This window comes from Megalopta genalis, chromosome 4 (assembly GCF_051020955.1).
Source record: "Megalopta genalis isolate 19385.01 chromosome 4, iyMegGena1_principal, whole genome shotgun sequence".
Lineage (NCBI taxonomy): Eukaryota > Metazoa > Arthropoda > Insecta > Hymenoptera > Halictidae > Megalopta > Megalopta genalis.
The window spans coordinates 2,307,325-2,333,507 of NC_135016.1; the positions used below are offsets into that span (position 1 = coordinate 2,307,325).

At 45.9% G+C, this 26,183-nt stretch overlaps 2 protein-coding genes across 8 annotated transcripts in view; one reads left to right on the forward strand and one right to left on the reverse strand.

Annotated features, from left to right (window-relative positions):
• LOC117218845 (uncharacterized) overlaps positions 1-19,885 on the forward strand; it is a 220,613-nt gene extending 200,728 nt beyond the window's left edge. For 6 of the 7 annotated variants that reach the window (XM_076521055.1, XM_076521056.1, XM_076521057.1 and 3 more), the window contains one exon: positions 15,521-19,885. In XM_076521055.1, the coding sequence (XP_076377170.1) occupies positions 15,521-15,850 (330 nt within the window). In that variant the 3' untranslated portion in view covers positions 15,851-19,885. Of the gene's footprint in view, positions 1-3,174; positions 9,311-15,520 lie in introns of those variants that run through there. The other variant, XM_033467535.2, reaches the window with a different exon arrangement.
• A 561-nt stretch (positions 19,886-20,446) lies between these two features.
• On the reverse strand, positions 20,447-24,728 carry LOC117218844 (alpha-amylase 2). The gene is made up of 5 exons (XM_076521061.1): positions 24,542-24,728; positions 23,331-23,761; positions 22,311-22,680; positions 21,115-21,600; positions 20,447-20,713 (listed from the first exon to the last, which is right to left on the reverse strand). The coding sequence occupies exons 1-5, from the start codon at positions 24,722-24,724 to the stop codon at positions 20,699-20,701; spliced, it is 1,485 nt and encodes a 494-aa protein (XP_076377176.1). The 5' UTR covers positions 24,725-24,728; the 3' UTR covers positions 20,447-20,698.
• Positions 24,729-26,183: the final 1,455 nt, after the last annotated feature.

The following is a 26,183-nucleotide window of genomic DNA, read 5'->3' on the forward strand; positions in this document are numbered from 1 at the left end:
TTTATCGCCGGCCGCGCTTTAATAACGAGTTATTACGAAGGACCGCCCGAGAAACGAACATTTATCAAGGATTTAGCCAATAACAGAATGCGCTGGTTCATAGGCAGTGCGCGGGGGCGGCAATTTGTAAACTCCGCGATAAACTGCAGCCACCCACGTGTCTCATTCGTCGCATGATTCCATATTAGAAGTCGGGTAACAGCGTGCGACGCGTTAAAAAATTATGGAAAAGTGAATCGAGATATTAAAAAGCTTGTCGGGATAACTGACACCGTTCGAAACTGTTTGGAATAAAGCGCAGCATTAAAAATGCAATGGTACAAAACGATGCAATGGTACAAAAGCGATTAAAACGATCAACGCAGTGAAAATCAAAATCGTGGAAAATTCAGTAGAATTGTATCAAAATGGAAAGAATAAAATCGAGAAAATCGATGAAGCGAATAAATCGATTAAAAATCGAATAAAAAAAGAACGATCGAACCGCATGCCCATTGAAGCAGCCTGGTAGTAAACGATCTCTCCGATCGCATCTAAATGATCCGATCGAAAGACACCGGGCGTATGTCATCGCGGATATCACGATCTCGTTATCGAGCCGACCTCTCGCGGATTTTTCGTTCACCCTCGGCCCGGGATACTTTCTCCGATTGTTCGATCGACTCCCCCTCCCCCGAAGAGCGCAATTTATTCCGCTCACGTGGCGGGGCTTATCGATTTCTCGAAACGACTTCTACGGGGCCGCGAGATAGCCCGGAGTAATCCGAAATCTCGCCCCGGGACAGGATCTAAGAGAGCATGTATCGCCGGGCCCGGACCGGGCAATTTTCTCCTTACTGTATCGTAATGGCGTCGTGGCGCCATTGGCAGCGGACAAGATCGGGGGCCGCAACCCGATCGGCCGAGCGGGCCCAGCGGCCGATAGCAGCGCCCGCCGATCGGTGGCAATTTAAATTCTGAGTCGGCTGTTTTTTCCTTGCCACGGGGACCGCGCGATAAGGGGCCCGGTTAAGATCTTCTTCTTCGACCGGCCGGATTCCAGCCCGATAAATAGCCGCGGAGTCGCTGCTGGTGGCGACGTTGATAATACCTTCGGTTTAATCCGATCCCGATGTCCGGTCGGACAGTTTACAGTTCCTAGATCGGTTCTAGATTGTTTAATTATGCTAGGTGCGAGCGCGCCGTGGGATAGGCCTGTTATTTTTCCGCTTGGTTTCGCGCTCGCACTGTTTACGGCCGCTCGGCGCGCGCGTATGCAGATTTCCATTCGCAGCTGGTTTAACCGAGACACTTCGCGCGAGCATCTGAAATTTTATGCCAACTCCTTGCATACCGTAACGAGCCGCGGACGAGAACATTTTCAGTCGTAATCCGCCGGACACGAATGTTGCTCGCGTCGTCGAAGTCGAAACAAAGTTTCGTTCTTCCGTGATCGAAGTCTCCGAAACGGACGCGCGGAAATAGAAATTGTTTTTCGTTCTATCTTGTATAAACGCCGAGACGGGATCGAAAGTTCCCGTATCGAAACGATTGAAACCGTAAATTCGTGGTGACTCTAATCGATGTGGTCCGGTGTGGAACGGTAAAACGTCGTCGAAGCCGAGGGAATAAACTCGATAGCAGTCCGTCGGTCGGCGGGAATTTCCGTCGGATTTCGGATGCAAAACGAGAAGACGATCGTCACGGAAAAGTGCATCGGCGTCGAAGCTCGCGGGCCGATGGGATGATGGCCGTGCGGAGCCGGGCCACGGTCGTGTCGCCATGTAATTGAGAGACATTCAGAGTGCATTAGCACTGCCGGCCAGGAGGCAGGCAGGCGTATTAATTGCTCATCAACAATAATGAACGGTTTGCAAGCCGATATTAGCATAACTAACAGGTTCCCCGGTAATGAAGCCACGCTCACTGTCACGACGCTACCGGTCTCTTTATGTCTCTGCGCGAGACCTCCCGATGAAAACAAGACGAGGCGAGGCGAGGCGAGCGAACGAGCGAACGAGCGAACGAGCGAGCGAACGAGCGAGCGAGCAGGCAGCCGATATTCTTGTTCAAGCCCGAACGATTTTATTCCGACGAATTTCGAGGGGCTCGGGGACGAGATAAAAGCAAATCGGCGATCCTCCGAACGGGATCCTTGGAACACGGAAAGCCGCAGATAAGTTCCTGCCGAGCAGAAATGGGAATGCAGAACGAGCCTCTCTCCGCTTTTGATTCTCTGTTTGCTGGGGATACGCCGTGGCTCGTGATAGCTGGCTCTTAATTAGCGAGATGTGTTTCCGAGCTTCTGGCGAGTCTGAATTCTTGCGACCGCGCCGCGCCGCGCCGCGCCAAGTCCCCTTCGGCTCCGCCATTCAGGGACTGGTTTCCTATAATCTCCGATAACTTCCACGATTACTATCTTCCGACAATTTCGGTGTCTGATGAAACGTCTTAATTCTGACCTCGGCGAACGACGCTGACGTACGAACGCGCGCGGCCAGTCGCTCCTTTAATTATTTTAATTGGACCGCCTCCGACTTCGCGTTTATTAATAAAAAGACGCTGCGAGGCTCTCGCCTACACGACCCCGATGGACATTTCTCGGCTTACTTCTAAACCTACGCGCGCCGATTTAATATCACGATCGTAAACATCTCGCAATTTTTTATTCACAGGGGCACGTTGCGTTCTTTTTCTTTTTTTATCCACTTTAAGAATGTTTTCTGCGCGCAGGTGCGTCTCTCCGATTTTCCTACGAAGTTATATGAACGCGCGGGCTTGAAAATTAGTTTTATTGTTACTAGAGATTATTTTAGTTTTAATTATTACCAGCCAGTCTCTTTTTAAGGCATAAATAACAATGAAAGGAAAGGAAACATTCGAACTAAACGGATGAAAGATTTTAGTCCGCAACTTTCCTTTGGCAACTGCGCGCAATAAACTGAATTACAGAGACATTATATACTTGATAAACATTTTCCATTCGCTTTTGAAAAATAACGCTAACCATTTCTGGAAACCGGCGTCGACATCGGTCGCGAACATTTTACGTTACACCGAATTTCTCCGCAAACAATAGAACGGTATATTAAAAGTTTTAAAAGCAGAGTTTTCGCCTCGCCGCATGGTAGCTCGTACGTCTGAAAACCGTACCCCGTGTATCTTGCAGCATTATTAATAGGTTTCTGCTCGCAGGTGAAGTTCGAAGAACCGGCGGCCAACTGAGACAAGATTGCGACAGGATGCGTACTTCCCTCTTGAAACGACAGTTCGCGGCTTCCTACGCGACACGATTCACCGGCTATCTAAATAACTCGGTATCTCCTCGGGCTTAATTCACGGTTAGCCGAGTTATCCGGCTCTAATTACTCCTAAGCCCGGTATCGTTTCGAGCGCGGAGCAAAATGATAATTAAAACGCGAGCAAATATGGCCGGTAACGAGCCGGCTGCCGGTCCGTGGCTCGGGGCCACGCTCAAAATAATACAAAAGGGTTGGAAGGAATCAGAGATAACAGTGTTTTAACGAACCCCGACGCAATGAGGGTAAAACTCGCCGCGGAAAATAGAAGCGAGGCCTCGGTAATAAACTGGGCGTGGTCCTGTGAATGATTGCGTCTCGCGGGCTGATGAGGACGAGCAGGACGTGCGAACGGGACTTGATCCTTTGCACTTTGTGTCCAGATCGGGGCCCGCTACTGTAACTGCGAGTCCTCTTAGTCTACCGAATCGTTTCGAAACTCCGTCGATGTTCCTGGGTCCACTAAAGTCCAGGTATTTAGGAATTTTTATGAAGCTTTTCGGGATAAATGCAGATCTTATAAATTATAATATTATATACAATATATATGATATATCAATATAATAAGTAATATAACATTCATAAATATAATAATATACATTTAAATATCGATAAAAGATATACAGTAATGTCTCTCTAATTGACGCTCGGATTGTCCACAAAAATGGACGATTTTGGAGGAGGAGATACGATCGTTCGAGCCCTGTTGCTCGCTTTTTATGCTTATCGATTGACATCGATTGTCAATTAGGGAGACAGTACTGTAATTCTAATACAGAACGCCAACTGAACGGGTGCACCCTTCCACGTCGAATGCCAAAACGTTCAACGTCCGAATTTTTCGTCATCCCCAATCTCCTCTAAGACCAATAAATATTCTCTTCGTAATTACAAAACGTCGAACACGCGTCCACCCAACGTGCACGCCGTTAAACGTCGAACCTGTCGCGGCAACGGAACAACAGTTCCATTAACCGAACACCCGACGTTTCCCTGATCAGCGCGGATAAACGAGGCTCAACTGAAATCTCATCCGGCGACCGCAGCGTTGCCAAGATCGCGGATTTTTCGAAGACGACAAAGAGTTATCTGCGGTGAAGGGATTGTGTGAGAGAGTTCGCGAAGAGATTCTCGGAGCGAAGAATCCGCCGGAGATGAAGACGCAGGCGGCGGAGTCGGAGAAGTAGCGAAAGAAGAGAGATGAGATAGGGAGCTGGTGAAAGAGGGGTGCGAGAAGGATAGGAGAAAGGTGGAGACGGAAGTGCAGTGGGAGACAGAGCGTAGCGGGAAGCAGTGGGGCGATGTTGATCTGGTTAGGCTGGTGCTGGTGTGGGCACCGGTCGTCGGTCGTCGGTCGTCGTCGGTCGTCGGTCCCGTCGGTCGTCGCGGTCGCCGTCGGAACGGTGCCGTGGTCGGCGTCGGTGTGCCGGTCGTCCGCGAGAGAGGCGCGCGACGACCTCCACAGGGCGTGGCAGGTCACCGGTTCTTGTTCGCTGTTGCACAGTGGCGTAGCCACCGATCAGATTTACCGTACGCGAACAACAGGAATTTCTCGGCCCGATTCGATCGGGAATCCTGATCGGTCGACGATAGACCTCGAAACGTTCGACAGAGATGTTACGTTAGTTATTCGGACGTCGAATAGCGGTTTTAGAATGTTGCTGTGCCTCCGGGTTCTTTTATTGCGAATGCTAATTCACCGGCGAGAGGTTTTAACCCTTAACCGGATTGCCGCGGCCGCGACGGCAACGCGCGACTTTCACGCAACAGCTCGCGTGCGTTAATTATTATTATGATGTAATATATATTATTAAAATATAATATAATAATAATAACTATTATTATTACTATTCGTGTAATCCTCTATTAACACAAGTGTGCAACGTTTCGACGAAAATTGACTTGCGCTTATTAATTTGCAAACGTGAAATATTTACTGAAACAATAACTGGCAGCGATTGGTTAAGAGTTAATGAAAATGTTCGAGCTTGATGCAGTTGTCGCGATTTCAGGTATTAGGGATGATTGAGTGCACTTGTTCGCAGTTGGTCGACAAAACTGCAAATAGGGGGTATTTGTCGTTTTCGCACGTTTTATTTGTTACCAAGAATGAATTTCGATCGAATAATTTACACGTATGATATCTAAATTAATATAATTCTGTACGAACCGTAGACGTGCACCAAGCATCTATAATTGCAAGAGAATGACTTTACGTTTGCTAAGTGTGCGTTAATGTCATGGAGTATCAACTAAATGTCACTTAAAAGATCAATACGAAAATAACTTACAACGTATTGCCGAAGCTTTATGATTTATTTCAAGATTTCGATGTTCTATAATTTTGTGCGATCGCTGGGGCACCGTGATTCATTTCCTGAAAATCTAGAAATAATAATCTGAAAAATATTATTTAATATTTATATATATGTATATTATCTAAATATTATATTATTATTTAAGGAACGTGTTTAGAATTCAAATTATTCTTAGTTCGACGATTACCTCGTGCTGCGTTGTCGGATTGATATTAGACGGAAACGAAGGTGCTAATAATAACAATAAAAAGAAAGTGCGGGACTTTCCATTGGACTGTTTAAATATTAATAAAGGTCAAGGAATGTAAAGTTTCCTGCAGTGAGTTACACGCGAGATAAAGGTCGCGATTAACAAAAGGTGGAAGGTGACCGGAATTTCTGATACCTGTTCGACACAAATTCCGGGCGTCGGTCGAGTCTAGCACGGAGCATCGGCGCATAAAGAAATTCTGTGCGAATTTACTGTTTCTCTACGCTCGTGGAATTTTCAATGCAAAGTCGAAGGACTGCTCCCGCGTAACGGCGACAAACTGGAGCAGATTATTGTTACGAAAATGGAAGCAGTAAATAAGTCAAGATATTTTTTATTAAAAAAGATCTCAATCCAAATATGAAAATACCCAGACATTATAAAACTCAAAGATCTAAGGACTTAGGTGATATTAAAGAGATATTAGAGATGCAGAATAATTCGACGATTCAAAGAGTTTATAATCCAAGAATTCGAAGATTAAATAATTCGGTAATTCAAAGATCTCTAAAAAAAATTGAAGGAATCCAAAGTTTGAAAGATCGAAGCGTCCAAAAAACGAGTGATTCAACAATTCGGAGACCAAGAAATTGAAAGTATCGTCGATTAAAATTGTTCTATTCGGTCGGTGAAAAAGTGATCGTATTCGTAAATACAGAAATTCTTGCGAACGCCGTCGGAACGATTCTCGAATCACGGACGTATCTAAACCCGACCGAGGGCTAGACTTCAGCCGGTATTCTCGCTTTTTCCAAACCGAATCGCCAGCACAGTAGTGTACAACTTGACAGGGAGTCGTAAACGTAAATTCCGAGCATCGGTTCATCCTACCTCGTGTTTTGCATACTGCGATCCCAAATAAGGCGTTACCGTGAGCGTAAAACAGCCCGTGGCGAATGCAGCCAGTTGGATGCGGTAGCGTTAACAAAAGTTATAACAGCGGCTGGCGAGGTACCGAGGGTACATCGTTCGTCCTAGATTCATATCGCTTAATTGCTTTGTTCTGTTCTGCCGAACAACCGTTCCAACCTACGGGTACAAATGTTCCGGTATTTTTCCGAAAACGAAAACGTTTCCTCCGGTTCGCGGGAGATATCGACGAGAAGAGGTCACGTTAGTTCGAATTGGAATCATTTCTCTCGCATCGACGATGAAATTTCTTGGCCGAACCGTGATTGCCAATCGCGCGTAGTTACTAAATAAATCACGGTTGTAAAATATTACATTTAGCGGTTACTAACTCCGTAGGAAAAATTTATAGTTGCAAGAAGACGCATTAAACTTTTATTACGTTTCTGTGAATATGCTATTAAACGGCCCCGGTAATTATTTATCGGAGATTATAGGCATCTCTGATCGATATATCATCGTATCGAGCAGCCTCGTTGTTTCTAGATCGTCGGATAACGTCAGCGGGATAGCTGAATCTCGAAAGGCGCTTTTTACTATAGAACGGCTGGCCGGCCGGCCACTATTTAAAAGCGTAATAAAATTTGTTCTTAGCAGTCGCTGAGTATCCGGTATGATTGATATTCAATTATTCGGGATATTAATGCATCGTTCGGGGTATCGTTCGAAAGTTCACGAAAAGCGAATCCGTCCCCGCGACGGCCCGTTGCCGGCCGTGCAGCGTAAAATTTTCGACGTATCGTAAAACGCCAGTCTCATTAACACGTCGGTGTTGCACAACAGCTGTAGCAACAGTCAAAGCTACCTGATGTCAGCGGCGAGACTTTTATTGCGGAGCTACCGAGGACACCTGATGCACGATGATTTAAAGCCGTGGCATAATTAAGAAAAGTATTTTACGCGTCGTAAATAAGGAAAACGATGGCCAAGAGGCGCCGGTTAAAACACTTTGACACTTGTTCGAAAATCATGCGTAAATCACCGATCCCGTAACTATGATATTTTTCACAGCTCCTCGGGATAGTCGACGCTTCGACTGGACACCTGAAAAATCTTCTTCACGCGATAACGTCGACGGGAAAATCATAATTAATCGACTAATCTGTTCGCAGAGAATCATCTTTTCAAATTGATCGCACGAAAGAGAGAGAGAGAGAGAGAGAGAGAGAGAGAGAGAGAGAAACGTTTCCATTATCATTCAGAAACGCGTTAGGCACTCGTGGCTCCACGATCGTTCCGAGATCATTTATATGAAGCTGTTTCCATTTCAACGCGCGCGCACGAAACATTTTCACGGGATAATTATATTTAAGAATGAATAGAAAGATTACCATCGACAACGTTCCATGTGCGAATAGAATTCGAATGCGACACTCGACGGTCTCCAAAAATTGTTCAACGATTGTCTTTGTTCCATACAAATGTGAAAAATATCAAACAGTTTTACAAGCGTTCCGATCGAAGTATTCACGAAAGAAAATTCCCGATTTTCTGCTTATAAAATGGCGTTGGAAGTGCGAGCGTTCGGGGAGAAGTAAATTACAGTAATGTGTCCCTAATTGACGCTAAGATTGTGCAGAAAAATGGACAATTTGGGAAGAGAAGACACGATTATTCGAGCCTCGCAGCTCGTTTTAATTCGCAATTACGAAAACGTACCGCGAGGCTCGAATAATCGTGTCTCCTCTTCTCAAATTGTCCATTTTACGTGGACAACCCGAGCGTCGATTAGAGAGACATTACCGTAGTTGAAAGATGGCTGACGGTAACGCTTCCCCGTCGAACTCCCAGGGAGAACAGAATCGAAAGCGTGATAGATATCCGCGCGGCGTATTTACAGCATTCCATAAATTCGTTCCCGGAGGTTGGGCCTCTCGATTTTGCAACGGGCAAGTTGTTTCTACAGAGTGTTTTTCTCGGCACAGAAACCGATGGACCGAGAGGAAAGGATTCCTCGGCTTCACCGCGAACGGTTAACGTGACGCGGTTCCGACTCGGTGCTCTTCCGAGGTTATAACCGCGGCTCCGCGATCCGCCGGGGTCAGGAATTCGAACTCGGTAAGAACCAGACCATTACTTTTCGAGGATCCTCGATCCTTTTCACGCTCGAGCAACACTTCTCGAACACTTTCCTGCGAAACCTCTACACGACAATATCTTTCCGCTCGATCGAGCGGATTTTCGAACGCGGTCTCGTCCCTTCGCCGATGGCTCGCGCCCCGGTGTCTCCGATCTCGTGTCCAAAGCCCTTCGAACGGAACCGACGCTGTCGGAGTTTCCACGGTTTTTCGCTTTAGTTTACACCGCCGCGAATCGGACGCATTCGTTTTACGTTCAACTATCTGCATGCTGCAATTTACGCTCTGGCATCTGTTGAAAACGTGTGCAATTTGAAGCACGGTGGTTGGATCGATAGAGTTAAGATTAAAAGCGAGCTTTTTAGGTGAGCAATTATTTTGTGTTATACCATATATCTACTACTACTATGTACTATACTACTATATGTTATTATCTATTAATAATGGAGAATTAAATCGTTATCAAGGCTTCCACTTTACCGTAGTTTCTAAGTACAAAGATCTTGCAGTTATTTAAACATCGAATATCGTTTTAATATCGTAGATTTTCTGTAATTTGCGAGGGTGAAATGAGACGACAACAACAAACAATAGGCTCCAACGCAATTATCTCGATCAGGATACGGATAAAAATGCTTGAATTACTAATCATTTCCTCGGACCTTTGAATTACGATGAAACGATTCCGTTGAAGCAGGGAAGCGACGATCGGCGACCGTAGGCGATGCTGATCCAGGAAAGCGGAATCCCGGAAAATGATCGAACGGTACGCGTACGAAGCCCGCGCAGTCGAAGTTCGCGCTTGTTGGTAAGCGGGCGAGATAAGAGCGTGTTTGTGGAAGGTATAATTGATGCCGGACCAGGCCTGGAATCGCGTTTGCCCTTAAGAGTTTGGAACTGGGTGGAGAAAATATAGGTTGTCTTCGTGGCCGGGGCTTTGGAGGGCCGCGGTCGCCCGCGGTGCAACACGAGGATGATATATTCGCTGCAACTGCAGCTGCACACCACACGGAGCGCACGGCCGCGCCGGCGATGCACCGCGCCGCGCCGCGAGCCGGCTCGAGGTTTCGTGAGATTACAAAACTTCTGCCTGTATTCCAGGCTCGAAGACAATGAGATGTATGCGCCGAGATGAGATATCCGCGTGGACGCTCTTTTCTTAAATATGGCCCCGGACCCGTGTCAACCGGACACCGAGATTTTCCTTTTTTCGGCTCGCGCGAACGGCCCGCGATGCTCGTCTCGATTCTGCGGACGCGGATCGATGCACCCCCCTCGACTATTTATTCACATCGAACATCTGGAACTTCTGGAACTTCGTCGATTTATTCGTAGACGCCGGATTTTATAAATGGCGAAGTTCGAAACAGCAGACGGATTCGGAGATTGATCGGGGTTGCTTCAAAGTGCTGTAACTTTGCGAAAAAAAATTGCAGCCGAGTTTCTTTTTTTTCAAATCAAAGAAGAAGGATCGAACTTCATTTTGCTGGCAACGGCACCTTCGAGAAAAATTTTGCGAAGTCCGTGCACTTCGTCAAACTTGGCAATTTTTTGACACAATCTTGACAATCGTGGTCTCGTATTTGAAGGGTTACGGTGATGAGGGTGCATCAACCTTAAAATCCAGATAGGATGTCTTAAAGTAGAGGTTTCAAGCTTTAATTTAAAAAAATAGTCGTCATCCTACGATGATTTTTCGCGGAGTTATCATTGGTCGAAGTTGGCCAATTTTTATCCAAAATTTCTCTACGTTAATATATCTTTATCAACTGATGGAGCAATAATTCAAACATTCGCTGATTCAGAGGATCAAAGGCTCGAAGATCGAAAGATTCGACAGATTTAAATGATCGAGGATTCACGGATTCGTGCTGTCAGAGGTAATTCCGAGGGAAATGGAAGGACTCGAAAAGAGTCGTCGAAAGAGCGAGTTGATCGCCGTTCTGAATTTTCGTTATCGCAACATTAAGCACTAACGATCACTCGAGGGCCCGAAACGAATGTTTGGTCCGCGTTTCGCGTAATTACAACGTGGATCTGTGCCCGAGATGATGCACTTCTTTCTCTGCAACGAGTGCAGTCGAACAGAACCCGCAGTTGATCTCTTAAAAATCTTCATGCCTCGAGGACCGCCGTAAAAACATTGCTAAATTTAATTTTAATTGTTCGACCGCGTCCCGGCTACTTGCTTGTCCCTTTGATCTCGTGCACCTCTCCGCAGCGGGCTCTCGGGTTCGCGGTGGAACGATCAAGGTGCGCGCGGCCGAGAGCTACAAGAAAAAGGCGTTCTTTTATTATATTAAATTGCCGTTCGGAATAGAGCAGTGCGTCGCGTTGCAACGCAACGGAAGGCAGCAGCCTCTGCTCGCGATCTCTTAGCTGATTATTATGAATTACTGACCTGAAATCTGGGTATCAATTATGCTTGTAAGCCGTGGCGGTAACAAGTAGCACGAAATTACAGTGCAGGATGTCCCCTCGTTGATCGAACCGGCCGGTTTTTGCCAGCTGGAGCTTCGCGTGGAAATTGTCGGCCCGCAATCAGCGTGTGCGAGGGAACCGTGGTCTATTTCATTAAAATGTATTTAGAGCAAAATCTTGCTCCTGGAAACGGATTTTTCCACGGCCCTCTGATGACCACGCATTAAAACCTCCGTCTCGATCGTTCCCGGGATCTTCGTACATCGGAACTTCGCGAAATTACAACCTCCGGCTCGCGGTGCTTTTATTCTGCGCTACATGAAAAGCACTCTGCGCGCCGATAATATTCTGGAAAAATAGAGGATGCTGTATACTCGACACGAAATTACAGTTTTTAGGATATGATAGGTATTTTCGAGCTTTTATAATATCGGCGAGAGCAGAGGATGCGCAGAAATAATTCCTACGCGACGTCGAAGGAATTCGTCTTCGCCCATTCTTTGTCTCTCCGACCGAATTTATTCATTGATTGAATTGCGTTAAATTAACGCAATGGGAAAAATCGATATCAGGAAGGAAAAATGAAGAATAATATTAAAATGAGACAGGATCCAAATAAAACGATTTATATCGTTCGCAAACAGGACACGCAACTTTTCCAGAAATCATTTATCGATCAACACGTTGTAATAAAAATGTCAGTAATCGTAAGTCATTGTTCAACCGTGGATCTGTGTGCTAAATAAAATTTGTCTGCATCAACTGCAAGAACCAAAACCCAAGTTCATCTTTCCGTCTTCTTTAATCTTTTCACTATTTTATGATTCACCCATCTATCCGTGCCGCCAATGCATAAAAATCGCAGTCCAGTCGTTGTTTTAAAGCGACGAGTGCACGTCAGTCGCGCATCGCTCTCGCTGGCTCGACTATTAAACGCTTAATATCGCAGATGCGATATTTTCTGGAGTCGCAGACGCGAATATTAAAAATCGGGAAGGAAACGGAGGAACTCCGACAAATTAGTTCGTCCCGCTTTAGATAGCGTTTACTCGCGCGAACCGGCCAGTTTCGCCGACGCGGCCGGCTAATTATCCCATTCACCCTTATGGCGACGGCGACGATACGGCGGGAACCGGCTGACACCGGTGTTAAACGAGCGTCGTCCTCGACGAGGAGACAACGAAAACGACTAGACAGCGAAGGCGGAGGAGGCGGAGGTGGAAACACGCGGTTGGCCATCTATCAGCTGGATACACGGCCGACATTGTGTCGAATTTCCGATAGCGTACAGAGAGACTGTAACGGTATAAACGGTCAGTGACGGCGATGGAAACCGCTCGTAGAACGGCGGAACTCTGTCGACGCGGTGCGGCGTGCTCTTCACGGTCGTTTCGCGTAAACGCTAATTAACTAAGTCGTTACTCCGGCTGGAAGGAGAGACGCCGCGCCGCGCCGCGGAAGAAGGCTGCCGGACCGTTATTAGAAGCGAACGCACCGGGGCCCGTTTCGAGCAATTGGCCCGCATACTCGCGTTTAATGATCCACGGCCGCGAATCGCGCTAAACACAACGGGCCAAGCCGTGTTCGACTATCGCGGCGGCCACGGCCTAAGAGATCGCTGCCGGATATTTAGGCGAATCCGAAGCGGTTCATGCAGGTTGCGCTGTGTCGCGAAATCTTAGAACCGAGGAATATCGGTCACTGCGCGAGGCGCAGTTTTCTTTAATTTTTCACGAATTTTATCGTATTTTTTCATCGTGTATTTTGTTTTATTGTACGTTCATTGTTTTATGAAATGTATCGATGTAAGTTGAAAATTAAATTATCGAGCTGGTCTAAGGGAAGGACAAATAGAGTTACCGAATTTATTAATAAGTCTACTGGAAATATTTATTTATTAAAGACAGTTGGGCAATCGTTTAATTTTGGCTGCTAATCATTTCAAACGAAATGCATGAATCTGGTAGAACAAATAACGTAGATGCAGGAAGAATGTAATAGAAAATTTGACACAGCAACTTCGAGCGGTTTATCAAGCAGCATCGCCAAGCAGCTCGTTTCTTCGCAGAAATGCATCGATGCATTTGCAAATTTAATTGCACCTTTTTTTCTCTTTAGCAAAATACTGCAGCCCAATTATAACGTGGCAATAAAGATACCGTTTTTCATAATTGCAAGCCTCGTGGATATTCATCGAGTCATGCCATGCATTTTCCATACTAATGCAGAGTGCTGCAGAAAATCTGAATAGTACGAGTATTTAGAATTATCCGTGTAGTTGGCAAAAAACAACTTCAACAGCTAAAAAAAGACATCTTCCTCTTGCATCGAAAATTATCTCACCGTGAAAAAAGATTCGCAAAATTGTCTGCGAAACGGCGCGCGCAAGAAATGAGCGCATAAAAATCTCTCTCGCTCCCTCTGAAAAAGTCGAGAAAACTCGAATCTACGAACGGCGCGTTCGAGCAACCATTTTCCGTTCGTGAAAGCGATTTTTTGAAATCGCGAGATCCGAAGATCCGGTGCTCCCATTCCGGGCGGCGCCGTGAATTCCAAGGTCTCGTTGCGCGCGACCTCGATTAATCCCGATCCTGATCTTCAAACGCGTCTCTTCCCCCCCGAGCGGAGGAATGCCCGAGGAAGACCGGTCTGGCTTTGCGTGCAACAGTCGCATTAGAGCGTTGAATATTTCATTCATAAGCGGGCTGAGCAATCACCGTATTCCGCGAACGTGTGCACCGCGGAGAGACGATACGTAGTAGAGTACGAGTACGTGTCCGTGGTGTGAGTGGCCGCGTGCAATGCAGCGGGGGTAAGTTGCAGCGGTTGCAGCCGCAATTACGTCCGCGGCCCCCGATGCCGTGAATGAATCGTCCGTCCTTTTTTTCCCTTTTCCTCTTCCGCTTCTGCTTCTCCTCCTCTTCTTCTTCTTCTTCTTCTCCTCCCTCTTCTTCTTCTGCTTCTGCTTCTTGCGCTTCTCCCGAGCCTTCTTCTTTCTCCCCTTCCGCCCCTCGCACCGGCGCATCGTCCGCGATCCATGGAACGCCTCCGTTTCCTCTTCCCCGCGGTCCCCGCAGTCTGATTCCATCCGAGCAGCTCCACCGACTTTCTGCGGAACGGAGGTTTAATGAGCGAGCGTTCCGCGTCGTTGAAGATGCACCTTGTTGCGCTTCGCGACGCAACCGTCCTCGACCGGCCGCAACCGCGCGCTGCGCGCCGCGGGATGATGCGCGCGATGCGCTCGACGCATCCTCGCATCCTCGAGCAACGTCTCGCGAACGACTCGACCTTCGAGCTCGTTTCCACCGGGTTAAGGGTCGCCGGAAGGTATTCAGGTATGGCAGGATTGTTAATGCAGCCGGCCGGGACGCGTGGGTGTCATTCTTCGGGCTCGTTGAATGAGGAGCAGCCTGGGCGCGGTGAACAGGCTTAATTGAGGAAACGTTCGGGTTACCCTTCGGGCTACCTTCGGCCGGGCGTTATTGAAACGTTGCTGGCGAGCCGAATTCTTAACCGTTTAGGGGCCTTCGTTCCGCGGTTGCTGCTTGTTCGCGTTCTTAACAATTTATAAACGACGATGCGCTGATTACGTAGGAGCTTGCATCGATAACGTCGCGAACGTATTCCGGCCGACGCGATTCTGCCGAGGATGAATCAAATTTTTACAGAATACAGAATCGCACGAATGTTTCTACAAGATCTGGTTCGTGTTACATAAACGTAATAACAATCTGGCTAACGCTTATGCAAAAGATATGAATCACGACGGAACTCTCGACAAGAATCAACCCTTTGCACTCGAAGCTATTTTAACTGTAAATCTAAAATAATTTTTCCGACTTATGGTCTTTCTATTTTGCATGACAAAGTGCATTTTATGCATGTGAAATTGACTCCAAGTGACTCGCACAGCAATTACGTTCTCAACAATCTTCTTAGAACGCGATATAATAAGTTTAAACGGTGCCTCAGACTCGCCACTCGAGTGTAAAGGGTTAACAAAATTATCAGAAAGATTTATAGTTGCGGTTCAATTTCGAAAACAATTGTTCAAGCAGGGATTGAGACAAATGCTTAAAACGCGATTCGTATTAGAATTGCGTAAACGCGTCCCCGAGATCATCTGCAATTAAAATCTCGTAACAGCTCGATGATTATCGACGGGCACGAATCGCATTCGCATCGCGACAACCAACGAAACCGAAACCAAGAAACGATAGGGCCCCGTGAAATCCATTCGACTAACGAGAGCTCCTCTGTTTCCAGAACTTCCGCGAGCACCGCATCGACGGAGCCGCGTTGCCCCTGCTGTCCGAGGACCACCTGACGGGCCCGATGGGGATGAAGCTGGGCCCGGCCCTGAAGCTGCGCGCGCTGCTGGCCCGAAAGCTGGGCGCATGCACGGTGTGCTTGCACTGCGCGCACTGTCACCAGACCCCTCTGCCGGCGTTGAACGCCGCGGCCGCTGTTGCAGCGGCGTCCCAGCACCAGCACCAGCAGCAGCAGCAACAGCAGCAACAACAGCAGCAACAGCAGCAGCAGCAACAACAGCAGCAACAGATGCCCGGCAGACGGCCGAGTAGCACGGGGAACTGACAAACAATGGCGGAGGCTCCGGTGGGTCTGGAGGGCGCGTCGGCGCCCTCGCCGGACCCGAACAGGGCCCTAAGGATAGAACGGCGCGTACCGCGTCCAATACGCAAGCCGGACGTCGTCTTCAAGAAGCCTATCAAACAGTGACAAGGTCCGCGGACCGTTGTCCAGGAGGCTCCGCCTGTTCTCCATCGACTTAGACTATAAAAGTGCGTTCATCGGCGAACGGTATCGCCAGTGAGGCACCTCGGGGTGCACGGGATCCTTCGAGTTGCTATCGAGTACCTGGCGATACGAGGATCGTTCCTGCACCATGGACTGTTTTTCCGGCCTCCGCGACACCTTTCGGGGGAAAGCTGTCGCCAGACAGTCGTCTTCTTCTTCGGTCGGAGGATGCTCCGGACGATCGACAGAGGGGACCCGTCTCTCTCGCGGGGGCTAGACATATCACGAGTAGTTTGTAATTGACCGACGTAGGGAGCCAGAGACGATCAGGGGATACCGACGTGCGCACACCCGGTGCCTAAGGCTACACGATGCTCGCTACCCGATGTAGATTTTTACTCCGATTCGCTCGATCGCGGCTCGCGGACGACCCTTCGGGAATCGTTCGAGATCGACCGATCTCCGTTCTCGCATAATCTGCACCGCTGATCGGGCTTCTAGATCTCGGCCGGGCGGGCCTTTCTTCCGCGGAGGAACCGGAGGGTAACTAACAAGCGTTCAACGGTCCCGCGGAATGATCCGGGTTCGAATTAGAAATAGACACGCGATCGGCACGAACAAGCTGACACCGTGCAACGGACGAATTAATTGGTTGAACGTTCGTTCGGAGCGCGTTCGGTCGCGCGTTTCCATTTCGAATTTCGTGGACCGAGAACATTATCGGCCGACCAAAATTCTATTTTCAGATTTCGGACATCCTCGATGTCGCCGCGTTCGACGACCAGAAATTAGCGGACGGTTTAGAGATAGAGATAACGTAGCCGTGTGGTGTATTTGTTACGTCGTTCTTTTTCCGCGAGACGAAGAAAGTATTTCGATGATCAACGAAACGAGTGCCTATCCGTCAAAAAAGTCTTCCAAGGGCTGGCCTTTCTTAGCGAAACTCGATCGACCCGGTGATTTCGTAATTTTTCCGATCAGTACGGCTCCTGGAAATTACTCCTGCGATGCGAATATGTGTATTCTCACCTCTTACCTGAGAGGCGAACTTACTGCGACCATTAACTGCGGATTACTCGAATACGTCCGCGCACCGTGTCCAAATTCCTATTTTCGTTGTACAATAGCTGGACATTTCTTTTTTGCCGCGTTTGGGAAAGTTTTCTACGAAGCATCCGATTGTTTTAAGTATCGCTGCTGTTCTTTGCATAGCTGCACGTCGACGATTTCGGTTCATGCTCGGATCTTCAATTTATGTTTCCGGCAGTCTAAAAGGAGCAGCTGCTCCGAGACAGTTATTGGTTCAGGTGTTGCAATAATAATAACAATAATAATGTACGATAATTCAGTTGCTTCGTATTTTGATTTCGCGTTAAGTTTCGATTGGCTGAACCGGATTGAAAATGACCGGGAGAAATTGTGGATCGATGATTAATGGATATTGGGGAAAAAAACGAGAGAACCCGCGAGAACAGCTCCGTTTGGTAGCCGATGATCGACTAGGTCGGACAGCTACGGGGAACTCTCCTGATTTCCCAATCTCCGTGTTATGTTGTTACGGACGGTCCTGATCCCTGCGATGCCGGCAAATTCGAGTAGTTCTGCGAGCCCAACAACGACATACAGTAACAGAACCGATCAAGATAAGAACGAGGAGAATAAATAATATTATACGTACTAGGGTATGTGTAAAATAATTGTTGTTCGTGCGTGCAGAGATGGATGAGCGTGTGAAATCACTGCGTGAAACGAAGTGAGAGAGTGAGAGAGTGAGAGAGAGAGAGAGAGAGAGAGAGAGAGAGAGAGAGAGATGAAAAAGAGACAACACTTTATTAGCGAAAATTGATGTGCAATAAAGGAACGTTTCGACACGGTACTTTTAACTATGGTAGGAGATACGTATTTGCTCAAATCGTTGTTTCTTTTATATATTTTAACGAAGTTTTTATATGAATGAATTATAATGATAAATATACTAAATTATATTTTTGCTAGCGTTCTACGTGCAGAAACGGGGCCAACTCCGCACACGTATATACATTCATATTTCGTGCGATGATGAACGTACTCATAAACTCGCGTGCACGGTCTGCTCTGGATTCGCGACACCGCCGAAAAATATGGCTTCCGTTCTTCCCGAATTCGATTTCTTCTTCTTAGCTCATTCCTTTCGTTTCAATTAAAAGGAAAAGAAATCTGTGGAAAATTTGAAACGATAACTTTCGAATCGCGACGAATAAAAAATGACAAAGACGCGCGAGGGTTGCGAATCTTCGAATTCAAAGTTTAAGTGTAATTAAAGATCGACGAGTTCGATCGTGCTCCTGGTAAACAATTACTAGTAAATTCTAGTAAAAATTATATCGAGGCGTGGTCTGGTGCGTGATAAGATCGAGACAACGATCAGGTTAAATTCGAACCCGTAATAAGAGGGATGGGAGTCGTATTTGTTCTCGTGTGACGCGAAACGATGGCGCGCGGTGCACGCGTCGCAGACGATAGTAAACGATCTAGATGTACGAGCGACGGATCCGTAATGTAGCTTAGAAGAATTGTAAATTAACTTCTTCTTCTTTCTTCTCTTACTTACAACGTTTAACGTTTATTTATTTAGGTGTAAACTGTTGCCTTATTGTATTCACGTATAACAATTAAGACGTAAATGAATATCGCAGACGTCCTAGGTTGGAGACAGCGTTAAGATCGAAAGTTGGTAAGTTCGTAAAAAAATGAGCAGTATTTTTAGATTTACATTAGCCTGAATTTACTGCAGACTATATACGTTTATAAATATTATGTACACATTACACACTTACGCGGCTGCGCGTGCTTGCAAGTTCACGTTTCGCGACAGAAGCTCGACACAACGATGATTTCTGCAATTCATACTTCTTTCCCGTCGCTATTGTTGTTTTCGTTTCGTTCGCATTAAAAGAGGAAACGATCGTATCGTTCTCGCAGGAAAGAGAAAGAGAGAGGAGAGAGAGAGAGAAAGAGAGAGGCAGAGACAGACAAACACAGACAGACACACATACGGAAATTCCACTGACAATTCTGAATGAAACTTGACGGCGACGCGCGGCCATTAACCGAGCTAGCGGCTTCTACTTAAACCGAGATCACTGTACATAATGCTTGAGCATTTATTTATATCGTGCTTTTACAAGAAGACCCGTAGTATTTTATTTAGTTTTCGTAGCCGGGGTTTCATCATTACTGCGTGGCACGAGATCATTACGTTATCGGGCAGCAGGATCGCGCGGATAGAACGAAAAACAGACAGCGAAGAGCGAAAGACAAGAGTACGAGCGGAATGCGTGTGTACATGTGTATGAAAGCGAGCAAACAGAGAGAGAGAGAAGGAGAAAATGAGAGATAGAGAGAGATAAAGAGAGAGACGAAGATACTTTACATGGCAGGGAATGCGTTCGAGAGAAATCCTGTGGAATTATTTGAAGGGATCCAAGAATATTGTAGAACTCGGCTCGAATCATTCGTTTTGCTTCCACGTGTATTAGCTGGGGGGAGCGAGGTGAATGATTCGGGCCAGAGGGAGAAACGAGTGTAAACGAACGAAATGGAGAAGAGGAGGGACAATAGAACGGGCGATAAAGCAATCTTGTGATACTTCGATGTTCTTCCATCCATTTATTTTTTTTTTCACCCATCGATCCCCTCCCCTCCTTCCATTCCTCCTGCACACAACACACACACACACACATACACACAACCCTTTTTTTTATTTCTCCATCGCGCGTCTGTCGTGTATTATTCTACGATTATCTGTCATATTATGTATAGTAGAAATTAATGGTGAAAAGAAAACAAAAACAGTACATTGTTTCTGTTAAAATAAACTTTGTTGAAAAATAACCGGTCTTCGGGTTCAATCACCTGCTCTATTCACAGATAGATGATTTCCTAAGCGTTCCGCGGAGTTTCGTTGAATCCGACTGATGAGAGAACGGCTGAACAGTGTGCAACACTTCGAAAAATCTCCTAATATACGATAGTCATCGGTAATTTTGGTTCTGTTCAATGTCCAGTCGGTCCACTTTTATTTCACCGAAAGACACGTTTAATCCAAGTCGGTAAAAGTATAGAGCATCGCGTTCGCACGCAGATCATGGTCGTTTCTGTATAGTTGCTTCGATCATACCTTCGGTCAAGCGCGAGTAGATTAGGCGAGATGTGTGTCAAAGCGAGATTATTACCAAAAAACGTGTTGGATTTCGTCGATGCACGTGAGAGGTGAGTACCGAGTTTAGATAAGGAGATAGGAATGTGTAACCGACACGTGTGACCGACTCGATGATCTAGATTTGGATAACAGAAGTGTGCGAAGAGATTTTAGATGGAGAAAGGTATTGTTTCAAATACTTGTGATCTATTTTTATCACGATATATGCAGATAAGATAAACCTAGAGAAATCGTTCATCATATACCTCGAATTTATTTGGAAAATCCACAAGGAATTACACACGCGAATTAAAAACAATTCACATCTCGTTCCATAGAATTTGTTTAGAGTTTTGTGACAATACTTAGAATTCTCCGGAGGCGATTAATTCATTTCAATATATCGGTTATATCTCATTGTCCTAAAGTTATTTCACCAATGGAGTGTATTCCTCAAGCATCCCCTGTTTGTGTTCAAGGTTATGACATCTCATTGTTATCCTCCATTAATTCAGTTTCGCCTGCAAGAAAATTATAATATTCATCACGGGGTTCAGGAAAGATTGTAATAAACATTTTCGTACGAACAGCTGCCTATCAAAATTTCACAATCGTCGTAACCATTTCGATAAATTGTCTGGACAAAATACATAATTGCAAACGTGCAATAAAGGATCTAGGAACACAGTAAATTCTGCACAATTTTTCTTGAGCTTGTAAACAAAAATGGCGAACTTGGGAAGAGGAGATACGATTATAATCGTCGATTGTCAGCAATTATAAAAACGAAGTGAATAGCTCGAATAATCGTATCTCTACTTCCACTTTCAAAAATTGTCCACTTTCATTTACAAGGTGAAGGAAAATTAGGAAAATTGTAATCTAAAAATTGTGCAACCACAGCTTGGGAACGATCACTCACGTTTCTGTGGATGGCGAGCACTCCGTCCTCCTCGTTCTTCAAGATCTCGACGTACATGTTGCCATCGGGCTGCACGGTGACGACTTTTCCGGTGCACCGTCCGTTCTCCAGGTTACCGGAAATCACGTCGCAGTATCTGCCGGCGGGCATGCAGCTCCTCAGGGTCTGCCTCAGGTCGCCTTGATCGCCGTTGAACGCGACGAAGCCGGCGTTTCCTCGGCAGAAGGCGATCTGGTTGCTGCCGTTGTCCCACCAGTTATTAACGCCGGTGCCTTTAACAGCGTTACGGAAACGAATCATGTTGTAAATCTGCCTCCAACGGTGCTCGCAGACCCAGCCGTTGCTGCAGATGTTGTCGCGAATCACGGGAGAGACGATGTGCTGCTGGCCGTCCTGGGGCGGGCCCATGTCGAAGTCGTTGAAATCGAACGAGCTCATCACCCTCGGGATCCCGTAGTGATGGGCCAACATGAAAGCCACCGCCATCTGTAACATTCACACGCGATAACGATTACGTCAAGGTTATATGAAGATTCAACGACGACGATCATCCGCGAGGCGACCGAATACGGGATTCGCCGAAATTCCTGGCCAATTGGCGCGGTTCGAAATCGGACGAAAATGAGGTACAATGAGATTGCGTCGACTGCATCGTCCCGAAATATTACGATTACATTGCAATGTTGCTGTAAATAATTGCGAAATAAATATAATTGCAACAGTAATGTATTTATAATATGACAGGGCAAGATGTTTCTATGCTCGACGTAGTAAAAAGCGAATCTCTGTTGTCCGACTACGTGTCGACCTGTTCTACTAGCCACCTGATCGTCAATGTTACTAACTACTACCTTCTACTCTCTCTATTTCTGTATACACATTACATATACATAACAGTAGTGCTACACGTGTGTTACTTTATTATGAATTGCCATACGCTTCGAAATGATTTCATCTCTTTTTTCGGCCAATTTATCGTGGAACGAACTTTGCAATCGAATGATAAATACAATCGCAGTCGAACCCTATTTAAGAAAATCTTTCCAAGCATTTCGCTATATGTATTTCACTACATAATGTATTCGTCTCGGTATAATTTAGCAAGGTCTGTTGGAATAAACAGAATGGCTTAAGGGATTTATTTTATTCCATTTAAGAGTGATCGTAAAAAATGGAGAAATAACTTCGCGATATACCTTGTATAATTTCGGTGACTTGTAGGTGAGCGGAGCATTGTTCGAACGCTGAGTGTCGTGGTTGTCGACGAAGACCAAGGCAACGTTCGACGGCAGAAGACCCCATTTTTCTCCCCAGTTGACGAACCATTTCAACATGTTGTTGCCCCTGAACGAGTTGCTCAGCTCTTGACCGTGTTTGAATTCGGTGACCGCGCCGATTTCGTCGTATTGGTATTTCGAAACCGCTTCGTAGCCGCCGTAATCGATCACTTCTTGGTAGATGAACGCTTTGCTTCCCGGGGCAAAGCCGTGCTGTTGGTTCAGTTCGTGCAATCTCGAGTATATGACCTTCAAGTCGTTCGGCCACATGTGTTTCGCAGCGTCCATACTGGAAGAACGTAACAGAAATGCTTAGCGAAATGAGAAATCCCGTTAAAAATATTTGCTGTACGTCAATGCGCTCACGATCTATTATAATACTAAAGCGAAACAATTGTTTCTGACGTCCGAAAGAGAAATATTAATACGTATGTTCTTTTAGAAAAGAGATATTTACTTTGTAAAAATGAGTGATCGACGTTCACTATAATAATTGCCTTCTGAAGAGCAAATATATTAACACAAATCAAAATACGTCCTCGACAAAAATATGTAATTCCAATGGATTCGTTTAATCGTCTACGAGAGTAAGAATAATGAAAATGGTGTTCAAGGTTAAATTGTATGATAAAAATTGTATGCTTCAACTGGAAAAAGAAACAGGAGCCGAATAAAAATTTCTTGCACCCCCTGACCGTACTAATAAGCTGAAAACAATATATCTTTGCTTATCTATCTTTATTCCCGTCACAAATAACTTCCTGACTCTATAAAATCTATAAAATTCTCTAAAAAAGACTCTATAAGATTAAATATAATAAAATATAAAAAAAAGACTCTATAAAAGACTCTATAAAATTCTATAAAATCCTGACTCTAATACTGCAAATAAAAACGTGTTAAACAAATGCATAGAAAGAGACGAACGAGCATACTAACCGGAAACCAGCAACGCCAGCGTCGATCGCCTCGTTCATGAAGTCGACAATTTTGCCCCTGACGTATTCGGTTCCCTGGTTCAAATCGTGGAGGCCGACCAGCTCGCAATTACGCACGTTCGACGCGTCGTTATAGTTAGTGATCGCGCAAGTAGGGTGGAAATCCTTTCTGGTGTATGGGACGTCGTAGTAATCGCGGGTGTAGGTGTCCGCTCGGGAGCCGTCGGTGCCCACTGCGTTCGGATGGTCGCCGCACATGTGGTTCACGACAGCGTCCACGTAAATTCGGACGCCGACCTTGTTGCACCTGGCTACCATGTCGATGAACTCTTCCTTGTTACCAGACCTTGTTCCCCATTTGTAGGAGATCGGCTGGTAACGTTCCCACCACGGCCTGTTTACGATCACCACGTTCTCTTGGAGCGGCGAAACCTGGAACACGAATCATGACGATCGTAGGGGATCGAGAAAGCGTTTGTACATTCGATTCCATCGAAATCAATCTTTCGAGACGAATCTCTTTGACAGTTGAACGAACATTTCCCGATAACGCATCGATATTGCTAGACTATTCTTGATTCTTGTATCCTTTTAAATTTTATCCACTTATTTTCACTACGATCGAATCAAATCACCGGTTTAATAATAATATTAATAAGGGTGAAAATCATTTTTCCGGTTAGCTTCGATTTTGACGAATTGCCTTACGAGCCTAAATGGAAACGATTTGTAAGGTGATTTGTTAAAATTGTAGCTAAGTAGACAAACGATTGTCACCCTTATTTTATGTTCCAGCGTGAAGTAATGAAAATTAAATCGAACCGTTTGCGTTAGAAAAAATTCCTTTCTTTAGAAACATTAATAAACGTTATAAAGACGATGCAAATAAAACGAGAACCTATCAATTATACTATAATATTTTCAAGCTAACCCAATTAATAACAGGTATTAATTTAGCATGAGCTATTTAGCGTGAGCTAACGAATTTAGCACAGCCATTTTGCAAATGAGAAGGAAAGAAAAAATGCAGGATTATCCTCGAAGACTCGAACAACAAAAATAACCAAGATACGTCAACCTTTAGGTCAGTCAACCCTTTAAGACCGAAGCCTCGAGTTCTCGTTTCATCGACGGAAACGCGCGACGAAATTATTTATTGGTGCGACGAAAATGTTCACGAACGACCGTAAATTTTCCGAGGATCGCACCCACCTGAACACCGCCGAATCCCATCGGTCCAAGGAAGGTCTCGCACTCCGTGGCAATGTCCTTCCATTTCCACTCGAAGAGGTGCACCATGCCGTCGTGGTCGGACACATAATTTGGATTGTTGTGGTCGGCATGGACCACCACTGTCGCCGAGAACAGGCCAAGTAACGCAGCGATCGCCAACATCGCAGCAGGTTGTGTCGCAAATCGATCGGTCCCACAATTTATAAACGGTCGCAGCACGCTTACATCACTGCTCTCTGCCGCATCCAAAGGTCAACATTCATCTACCACCAGCGATCTCTTATCAATTCGATGCTCCACTGCCTGTTCGGTAATTCAGCGTTCGCGTATCTCTTATCTTCCCTAGCATCGGAGAAAATGCTGCGATTAAAATATTTTTTTTTATGTAATATGTACATTCCGCTGTGGTTACAGCTGCTCAATCCAAGCGCGATGATCCCCGTGTGTGCATAGCTGCCAATCGAGCATCGGTGCAGCTGTTTTTTTTGCGATATCTGTTTCAGGGATTCGTAGCTCGGGAAATGACCTTTGGAATGCCAGCCTTGAAATCGTGTCAACGAACCTCGAAGTCCTTCGAAATGAGCTCTCTCAGATAGAGAGAGAGAGAGAGAGCTCTTTTTACCGCTCGCATGAATTTCGAAAATAAGTCTCGGCTTTCGTGACTGAAAGAATGCGGTTTCCCTTCGTTGCATCTTGTAGCCGATTTTGATATACATTTCGGCGCGATCAGACTACGATCGTGGCGTGGCATTGAAGATAAAAGAATAGGAGATCGAGTACCGAGATACCGCATGTCAACACGTTGTTTATGTTGGCACAACGTCCGTGACGATTGTCCATCGTGATCGATAAGTTGCTGATAATCGACCGGATCGGAAATCATTCTTTCGCTTATCGTCGATTAAATGCTTTCAGCAAGGCTTCGATTAGTTTGTAACTTTCTCGATGCGATGTATCTGTCGCTACCGATTACGATCTCCAATTACGACGACAAGTACGATCGCGAACATTATTTTCACCTTTCTCCAGAAAAATTCTAACCGATAAACGATTTCGCAACGTTGTTGATGTCTAGAACGATCCAAATTCCAGCGAACCGCGAAAAGAATCGCAGAAATTCTGCAAATCTAATCGTGTCGGAAATAACATGCCGCGCGAATTGCGGCCGGTTACGGGACAGTGGTTAAATCGCGACGAGAAGAATAAGAATTGGGTAACTGTTACATAGGTCGACCTTCTTGCCGCATGACACTGCTCACTGTTTACCGATTTCGTCGCGCGAACGTGCACTCGTCGTTAATCATCCCCCGGCGCGGATATCTGCCCGTTACGTAGGAGGAATCCGTCGACGAATGGCAGAAGCGGCAGAGTATCACGCCCGGTTCGAACAACACAGGAACCGCCGTTTGATTCTTATTGGAAGCTGACGCCACGAGATATCGATTCTCTTATTCGAGATGTTGCGAAAGCGAGTGTTTACATTCCTCCCGGTGCCTCTTTCTTTCGCGCCGATAAAAGAGCGGCAGCTTAATTGATCTTCACACTGTCCACTCGTAAATCAATACAACCCGTTCGCCGTGATTGCACACGGTCAGGTTTTTTCGCTATGATTCATTGAGAA